Here is a 10,213-nt window from a genome sequence, read left to right on the forward strand (position 1 = left end):
GGGACTGTGCTTTGTTACTTGTCGACCTTGAGTTTGTCAGCCTCAGCAGCTGTCTGAGTGAAGAAAAGCCTCCAGCATCAGTGGGCAGAGAGCAGGAGGCAGAGCTGAAGCCCAAGGTTGAAGGGCTTTCACCCAGCCCCTAGAGCCTGGCACTTTGACCTCAGCCTTAAAGCCTCCAAACTGTAAGAGAATAAACTCCTGTGTGTTCAAGCCATCCCATTTGTGTTATATTTCTGTTAGAACAGCACTAGGAACACTGGTGGCATAGTGCATAAGGTATTTGACTGCTAACTAGAAGACAGGGTTAAAACCTACCAGCTGCTCTATGGGAGGAAGATGGGGCAATCTACTTCTGCAGTGATAACTCCTTGGGAACCCAAGGGTAGGTAGCTATGAGGTGCATCGGACTCAACAGCAGTAAGTTTGGTTTTTTGGTTTACCACATGATATGAATGGTAGTGAGCAGCTTATTCCTGTGAAAAGCTGGGGCTCATTCCCACTGAGAGCTTCTGGAAAACATGCTTCTCACTGAAGGAGAAAAAGCCAGCATTTATTCACAACTCCCATCTATTGATCCACGGCTGCTTCTGAGACTGTAACTATCCTACATTGGCCTGTCCAGAACTTGCTTCTTCATCTAGAGAAAATCCTGAGGCAGAGTCCCAGCCGCTTGCTATAAGAAAGCATCCTTCTATACTAGAATGGAGAGCACTGAGCAAATAAAGGTGGGACCCCTGAAGTCATCTGCCACAGTATGCTTTTCCTGCAGAGAACAATTGACATCTCAGGATGACAGTTCAAGGTGGAAAAATAATGAGACACCATGCACTTGTATTTCTATGACTGGAAAAATATGATTTATTTAAGAAGCAGGAGAAAATTTGGCAGGGAACAAATATTTTAATTGGGGTGACATGTTAGTTGGCAGATTTCAGAGGAAAGTCAAAGTTTATGCTGATTTGGGCAAGAGAGAGCAATATGGGGGAGGCAGTGTATTTGGAGGCCAAATTCAGTCTAAGAATGAGTGGCACTGAGGTTTCACAGTGGGCTGCACATGATTCAGCTCACAGGTGGACGACAAGAAGATTGTTGATGAAAAGCAGGTGGACTCAGGTCAGAGTGCTCAGCAGCAAGAAGCACTAGAGCAGGTTGGGCGGCAGCAGGTGGTTTGGCAGCAGACTGGGCGGCAGCAACTGGACACACAGCAGCTGGGGCGGCAGCAGGTGGTCTGGCAGCAGACTGGGCGGCAACAGCTGGAGATGCAGCAGGTTGGTCTGCAGCAACTGGAACCACAGCTGCTAGAACCACAGCAGGAAGGGCGGCAGCAGCTGGAAACGCAGCAGCTGGGGTGGCAGCAGGTGGGCTGACAGCAGACAGACTGGCAGCACTGAGGCCTGCAGCAACTGGACACACAGCAGCTGGGCTTGCAGCAGGTGGTCTGGCAGCACACAGACTGGCAGCACTGAGGCTTACAGCAGCTGGATACACAACAGGTGGGGTGGCAGCAGGTGGTCTGGCAGCAGACTGGGCGGCAGCAGCTGGAGATGCAGCAGGTTGGCCTGCAGCAGCTCGAGCCACAGCTGCTAGAACCGCAGCAGGAGGGTCGGCAGCAGCTGGAAATGCAGCAAGTTGGCCTGCAGCAGGGGGTCTGACAGCAGCTGGGTTGGCAGCAGGTGGTTCTGCAGCAGGTGGGCTGGCAGCAGCTGGGTTGGCAGCAGGTCTCCTGGGAGAGGCCTTGACCACAGCCCTGGTCGGAGCAGACAGAGCCACAACAGGAGTTGACCATGGTGTCAGAGGGTGGAAGAGGTTCTGGGTGTGTTTCCAGGAGAGTGAAGTTCTTGAGTCTGGAAGTTTCCTCACCCCATGTCCCCTTTTATACTCTGCCAAGGGGCTGCTGGCATCAAGTATGATACTCTTCCTTGTAATTGTCCTAATAAATAGGTAATTATCAAATCAGGCAAGTTTGTTTTCCTCGTTCAGTTTTTCAAGATAGATGGAAAACACTGTTTCCTTTCCTGCTGTGCTTTTCGTGCTTTAGTGTCCTCTAAGAAAGCTGTCACATGTCACATGATATTCTGCCTCTATATGTGTCAGTCTCAATTTGCATAGCACATCATTCAAGTGACAGTGATTCTTATAGTCCCACAATTCTTTTTGGTGACTGGGTGCATCAAACTACATTTTAGTCTGATGTCTCATTCCTTGTGGTCCAGGTGGGCAAAGAAGGTCTGAGTGTATTACCTGTGAAATGGGATCACAGGCATTTGAATCAGAAGACTATGAGGTCATACCCCTCCCATATTCTCGATTTTTGATGGGAACTGTCAAGAAGGAAAACTAACTCATAAATTGTGATGTTTCTTTTTCTTCAGAAACAAACCTCCAAAACTGTGTTTTAGGACCTCTTTGAAGGGGCACTGGTTTCATACTGCTTAAATCACTCATATGCTAACCCAAAAGTGGACAACATGAACCCACCAGCTGATCCACAGGATGAAGATCTACAAGTCTACTTCATAAAGATAGCCTTGGAAACCCTATGTGGTAATTCTACTCTGTCCTATAAGGGCCCATGAGTTGAAATCACCTTGACTGCAGTGGGCTTCTTTGGGTGCGTGAAGATGGCTGCCGAGATAGCCAGCAACTGTCTGTAAAGTTCACCCTTGACTCTGATCTGTGAAGCAGATTTTTCTTCTGATTCTGACTAACGCTCTTTCAGGTTTTCACAAGGCGTATGGAGTCATACACACTTCTTCCAAGTTTTCTTGCGAACCCAAGTTAACTTGCCCAGAGTCCTTGCCTATTATTCTAATTTATATCTCTGATCAGTTCCTGGGCTCTGAAGGTGCCCAGCACAGTCTTTTGCTCCATTATTCAAGGTGTTGATCAGATTTCATCCTTTAAGCTTTTCTCCTCAAGAAAGGAGAGAGAAAACAGATATCTAGATTGAAGGAGGAGAAGGCAGGCCTAATCCTCACTTAGCACTCAGAAACATCTGAGAAATGCATTTAATTCCAGGCTACTAAAGAAGAATTGGGGAGCTTTGGTAGCATAGTACCTAAGGCACTTGACTGCTAACCAGAAGGCCGGTGGTTCAAACCCACCATCCACTCCTCAGAAGGAAGGTTGAACAATCTACTTCCATAGTGATACTGCCTTGGAAACCCAAGGAGGGGTTGCTATGAGTCGGAGCTGACTTGATGGCACATAACAAAAACAACAACAAAGAAGAATTTAGATAAATTATGGAATATTAAAAGTAAAGTTGATGTGATGATGATGTCATAATTAAGGAGTAGTAGGTGAAAAAACTTCGGAAATTTAGAGTAGAGACAACCAAAGCCAAAAATACCAGTACAGCATGGATGTGCTGTATGTGAGGGATTGGACTTGTCCTATATGGCTGCAATGGGCTGGTCCAGGACAAGTGGGTAGCTCACAGACAGAAACAAACTTTGACTCACCATGGTGAAGATCTTTTATGGAACAGGCTGACTCCATCAAAAGTCAGTGGAGTAGTTTAAGTGGAAGCTGATGTGGCAATGGAAGACTTAAGAATGAGATGGAGGTGATTGAATGAAATGGCTTTGCAGATCCCTTTTTGCACTGAGGCACTTAGAAGTCTAATAAACTGAACTCCTTATAATATGCTCTTGTTCATAGGCAGTTTGTACTCCCACTTTGGTCCTGATTTCCAGTTTCCCACAATCAGGATGACAAGAAGATGGGCTTCTGATTGAACCTTTCCTTGGAGGTTTGACTAGCACTCAAACCCTGCATTGTATGTTGACTTTGATGAATCTGGATGCAAATTGTACTGGGAAGGTGCTGAACCTCCTCCTTCATCACAGGGAGATAAGGGAACAAAAGTGGTTTCCAAGTTGTCTGGCAAAGTGAGGCCCCTTATAGAGTATGACAACAACTATAATATTTCTATAAGATCTTGTATTTGAAAGAAAGAGTGGTATCCCCGATAATCCCCAATGCATGATACCTACTGATGGACTCAGTATAGTTTAATTTACATTAACAGGTTTCTTTTTTCTGCTCTTGATTTCTGTGTGTGATGCATACAATAGTTTTAAAATTGTGTTTAGAAATTCCTCATGATTTCTAGGACCTTAATAGTTTTATTATTATATCGAGTTTTTCATCAGACTGAAATCTATCTTGGTTTAGTAAGTGAAGTAGTGTCTCTCCCTTCCTTCCCTTCTTTATTCTAGAAGTTACCCAGCTGTCCTATGTTGTGTTTTTGTTAGATGCCATCGAGTCATTTCTGACTCATAGTGGTGCCATGTGTAACAGAATGAAACGTTGCCTGGTCTGTGACATCCTTACAATCGTGTTTGTGTTTGAGCCTGTTATTGAAGCCACTGGGTCAATCCATCTCACGGAAGGTTTTCCTTTTTCTCAGCATGATGGTCTTCTCCAGGGATGTGTCCCTCCTGATAACGCGTCCAAAGGAAACAAAACAAAGTCACACTATCCTCGCTTCTATGGAACATTCTGGTTGTACTCCTTCCAAGACACATTTGTTCATTTTTCTGGTAGTCTATGGTATACTCGATTTCTTTCCCAACACTGTAATTCAAATGTGTAAATTCTTTGTCAGCCTTCCTTTTTCAATGTCCAGGTTTCACATATGTATGTGGAGACTGAAAATTCAATGGCCTGAGTCATGCACTCCTTAGTCATCAAAGTGACATCTTTGCTTTTTCACACTTTAAAGGGATCTTTTGCAGCACATTTGCCCAATGCAATACATTGTTTGATTTCGTGACTGCTTCCATAGGTGTTGATTGTGGGCTCAAGTAAAAGGAAATTCCTGACAACTTCATTATTTTCTCCATTTATCATGATATTCCCATTGGTCCAGTTGTGAGGATTTTGTTTCTTTTATGTTGATGTGTAATCCATACTGAAGGCTGTACGTAGTCTTGGATCTTCATCAGTAAGTGCTTCAAGTCCTCTTTGTTCTCAGCAAGCAAGGTTGTGTCATGTGCACATATCAAGTTGTTATTGAGTCTTCCTCCAAGCTGATCCCATGCTATTGTTCATATACACCAGCTTCTTGGATTACTTGCTCAGCATACAGATTGAATAAGTGTTCTGGTTACCTAGTGCCACTCTGACAAGAATGTACCACAAATAGGATGGTCTTAACAAACAGGAGTTTATTCTCTTACCATTTGCAGGCTTAAAGTCCAAGATCAAAGTGCCATGCTCTAGGGTCTGGTGAAAGCCCCTCAACCTTGGGGTCCAGATCTGCCTCCTGCTCCCAGACACTGGAGCTAGAGGTGTTTGTGCACTCAGACATCTGCTGGCTGCTGATGCTGACAAACCCAAGGTTGACAAGTAAAAAAACACAGTCCCGATGTTACCAAACCACATGGCAGGCCATTAATTTAAGTCTATTGTAAGTTCTAAGATGGCAGAGCATGGCAGGCTGCTGAGCAACGACACAGTTACATGGAGGGTCCAAGTGTGCCATAAGATAGAGACTATCCTCAAGGTTTCTCCTTTTATACAGGAAGCAGACCACATCCCAAAGGCAGCTACTCAGCTGCTTGTGGTAGATCCCACCATGGAGTTGATTGCCAGTCTCATCATGGGGAATAACTACCACAGCTGCCCAGCCACTCAACCAGCCCAGCCAAGTTGACATACAAATTTAACTACCACAATAAGTATGGGGAAAGGATACAACCCATATGCACACCTTTTCCAAATTTAAACCATGTTGTATCCCCTTGGTCTGTTGAAATGACTGCCTCTTGGTTTGTACACAGGTTCCACATGAGCACAATTAAGTATTTTGGAATCCCCATTCTTTGCAACAGTATTTGTAATTTGTTATACAGTTGAATGCTTTGCGTAGTCGATAAAATACAGGTTTCTTGTGTTCTCTGCTTTCAGCCAAGATCCATCTGACATTAGCAACTATTTCCCGTATTAGGTCCTCTTCTGAATCAAGCTTGAATTTCTGACAGTTCCCTATTGATGCATGATGGTAGCTGTTTATGAATTATCTTGAGAAAAATTTTGCTTGCATGTGATATTAATGATATTGTTTGATAACTTCTGCATTCCATTGGACCTGCTTCAGAATGGGCAAAAATATGGATCTCTTCCAGTCAATTGGCTACGTAGCTATCTTCCAAATTTCTTGGCACAGTTGAGTCAGTGTTTCCAGTGTTGTATGTTTATTGAAGCATCCTAATTGGATTCCATGTGTTTCTGGAGGCTTGTTTTTACCAATGCCTTTAGTTTATCAAGAACACCACATACGGTGGAAATAAAAGATCATTTTAAAAAAGGAAAGAAGGAAAAGACTAAAATGAATGTCAGAAGAGACTCTGAAATTGGTTCTTGAACATAGAATAACTAAAGCGATGGAAGTGATGAAGTAAAAGAGCTGGATAGATTTCAAAGGGTTTTAAAGTGTTATAATGAAATGTACAAAGAGTTAGAGTTAGGAAACCAAAAAGGAAGAACATGCTCAGCATTTCTCAAACTGAAAGAACTGAAGAAAATTCCAAGCCTCAAGTTGTAATACTTGAGTTGAAGGATTCCATGGGCAAAATACTGAACAACACAGCAAGCATCAAAAGAAGATGGAAGGAACACATGGGAACTGTACCAAAATGAAATGGTTGACATTCAGCCACTTCAGGAGGTAGTATAAGATCAAGAACAAGTGATACTCAAGGAAGAAGTCCAAGCTATGGTTGTCCTATACCATTTGTTAAATAATTCTCCCTTTTTATACTAATTTTAAGCTGACACTTTAACCTTATAATTGATCCCTATAACCTTTTAGGTCTGTTTCTGAACTCTATTCACTGGCATAGACACTGAAAAATCACTGGGTTAGAGTATCTCTGCCATGACTTTAAACTCTACAAAGTGGGATAAATTGATGACTATTTTTCAGTTCCTTTTTACTTAAGCACTCATTGTTCTCCTTCCTTCCTCCTATTATGTTCATATTTATCTTTTGTGGTTTATATTTTCCTCAGATTTAATGATGAAAAATAATATTTTTAAGAGTATTAACTTTTAACTATACCAAAGAAGACATTCCAGTGGTTAATAAACAATGAAAAGTTAACTAAGGTCATTACCATAAGAGAAATGTAAATCAGAAGTAGGATGAGATATCATCCCACATCGGCCATAATGGCACTGGTTAAAAAAAATAAATAAACAACAACAACAACAACAACAACAAAAAACCCAGAGAATAACAAGTGATAGCAAGGCTGTGGGGAGATTGAACTCTCATACACTGCTGATGAGACTGCAGAATGGTGCAATCACTATGGAAAATAGTATGGCGCTTCCTTAAAAACCTAGAAAGAGAAATACCATGTGATCCAGCAATCCCACTCCTTGGACCATATCCTAGAGAAGGAAGAGGTATAACATGAATGGACATATGGACAACCATGTTCATCACAGCATTATTCACAATAGCAAAAAGATGAAACAACCTAAGTGTCCATCAACATATGGTACATACATATAGTGGAGTACTATGCAACAGTAAAGAATAATAATGAATCCATGAAACATCTCACAACATGGATGGACATGGAGGACTTTTTTTGCTGAGTGAAAAAGGTTAATCACATAAGGAGAGATATTGTATCAGTTCACTATTGTAAAAAACAAGTCAAGGAAAGGTTTATATATGGAAGGAAACTTTTTTGTTAGTTACCAGGGATGGGAAGGGAAAGGAGGGAACACTGCAAGATACGTAGCAACAAGTATTGATTTGGGTGAAGGGAAGGGCAATGTACCAAAGGGAGTGATCAACACGGTGGTATTGAGGAAGAGGAAGACATAAAGAAGTACGTGGGAGGTATAGACAATGAAGATGAACCCTTTCATGTGCAAAATACAGTGTTGTCAGTGACGGCAAGCATTAATCTATAGGCATACATGGATGGACAGGCTGAATGATCAGGTATATCTAGGCATGGGGTAGTTTGCCCATGACCATGTATATGGTTGGCAGACGATGTTCCTTCATGCATATTTGTATGTGCTGTAAGAATGTTCGGGTGTATAGTAGAGCTGACAAGGGACAAGTTGGTGGTGGCTTCTTGTCCATAGCCAGCTAGCTACCCTGTAGGAATGAGTAGTTGAACCTTTGGGCTTGTGACCATGGTCACAGGGGACATCAAGGTCAATTGGCATAACATACTACATAAAATATTGTTATACATCCTACTTTGGTTAGTAGCAACTGGAGTCTTAAAAGCTTGCAAGCAACCATCTAAATGCAATGATAAGTCTCTCCTCATTCAGAGCAAAGAAAAATGAAGAAAACAAAAGACACATGGAAGCAATTAGTCCAAGGGACTAGTAGACCATGTGATCTTCAGCCTATATGATCATGACACTGGAAGAATTGGATGGTTCCCGGCTGCCACTGTCAATCAATCGGAGGGGAATTGGTGCAGGAGATCTTGGAGAGAATGGGAGAACAATGTGGAACAAAACTCAAAATCATTAAAAAAAAAAAAAAGACCAGGTTTGCTTGTCTTCTAACCCTGGGGAGACCTCTGAGACTATGGTCTGTAGTTACCCTTCAGATGTGGAACTGAACTTCCTCCTGTGGCCTCCAGCCAAACAACAGACAGGTGTATGAGGTGAACATTTACATGAGGGAGATACACTCCTTGGAGCAAGCAATCAATTGTGGGATAACAGAAGGGCAGTGTTTGCACAGGGTGATAGCTTATGGGGTAGGATTGCATGGGCGGGAAGAACTCAGGGAAAAGGTAACGACAGAGAGGAAGTGCGAAGAGAGCTGTTACATTGTGGGGTATTGCAGTCAACATCATGAAACAAAAGTGTATTAACTGGTGTATGGAAAATGACTTTGCTCTGTAAACTTTCACCTACATCACAAAAGTCTAAAAAAAAGAAAAAAATACAAAAAAAGAGAGAGAGAGAGAGAGGGAAATGCTTAATGCATTTCAGTAGACTGATTCCCAAATAGACACCTCTAGTCACTGTTTCTTATTTACTTTTAGAATTGATTTCAAAATTCAGATAAAGTTTACATACATTAAATGCACTAATCCTAAGTGTTCTATTTGGTGAGTTTTGATAAAAGGATTACACACGTATTATGAGTATTCCCATTATGCCAGAAAGTTCCCTCATGTCACTTTGGTAAACTCCCTACCACTATAGAGGCAAGCACTGTTTAAATATTTTCTTCACGATATTATGTTTGATCTAGAACTTCAAACAAATGGGATCGTACATATAGTTTCTTTTCTGTGTAGCATCTTTAGCTTGGTGTATGCCTGAGAATCACCAGTGCTGATGCATGTATCACTTGTCCATTTAGAATTATACAAAGTGATTATCAAGGCTTGCTTTAATTATTACCAACAAATATCATGTTAGAATGACCAACCATCCCTGTTTGGCTGGGACTGGGGTGGGGGACTTCCCAGGGCATGGGACTATCAGTGCTAAAATTAGGAAAGCCCCAGTAGACAGAGGTCAGTTGGTCACCCTATAATGACATCTTTAAATGTCTTGTTGTTATCATTGATAGGTGCCATTGAGTCACTTCTGACTCATACCGATCCCTTGTCCAACAGAACGAAAATGTCTTAATTAGGTCCATTTAAAGACTAAACTTTGCAGTACTTGTATCACATTAATGTGCTTATGTTTTTATTTTATATACTATTTTGCACAGCTAACCTTCCTCTTATACATATGTTGACAAACAAGTTAGAGTGAGTTTAATGAGAGAATAGGTACATCCAAACAGTACCAGGAGTAGACCATATGGTAACCCATGCAGATCCCTTTTGTCAGGAATGTGCCAACTCCCCAAGCAAGTGCGAGTGTGGATTGCTAGGGGTTCACATTGTTCCTCTACACTGTTCTCCAATTAATTGTCCTCAGCTACAGGAGGCCACTTACCTCAAGGGTTTTTCCTCTTCCTCTTTGGGGATGGTCCACGGTTAATGATAATGTGGGAGTGTGAAGGCCCAGTCACATTGCCTCCAGGAGGGACCATTCAAATGCTACAGCTGCTTATGGCATCAGCTGAGGATAAATTCAACTCAAGCCACATCTTGGCTTAACTTCTAATATGGTAGTTCCCTCCACTTCTTACAAGTTTCTCCTGAGAACATTCTCTTAATAAATCATCTCACTCTCTGAATAAATCATTGCA

General features: G+C 42.1%; 1 protein-coding gene across 1 annotated transcript; it reads right to left on the minus strand.

Annotated features, from left to right (window-relative positions):
- Positions 1 to 1,123: 1,123 nt before the first annotated feature.
- On the minus strand, positions 1,124 to 1,786 carry LOC122150074 (keratin-associated protein 4-11-like). The gene has a single exon (XM_042781091.1). It carries the CDS (start codon positions 1,784 to 1,786, stop codon positions 1,124 to 1,126), a length of 663 nt encoding a protein of 220 aa, XP_042637025.1.
- Between the last annotated feature and the right edge of the window lie 8,427 nt (positions 1,787 to 10,213).

This window comes from Orycteropus afer, unplaced genomic scaffold (genome assembly GCF_000298275.1).
Source record: "Orycteropus afer afer isolate SDZICR_OR568_19922 unplaced genomic scaffold, OryAfe1.0 scaffold00085, whole genome shotgun sequence".
Taxonomy (NCBI): domain Eukaryota; kingdom Metazoa; phylum Chordata; class Mammalia; order Tubulidentata; family Orycteropodidae; genus Orycteropus; species Orycteropus afer.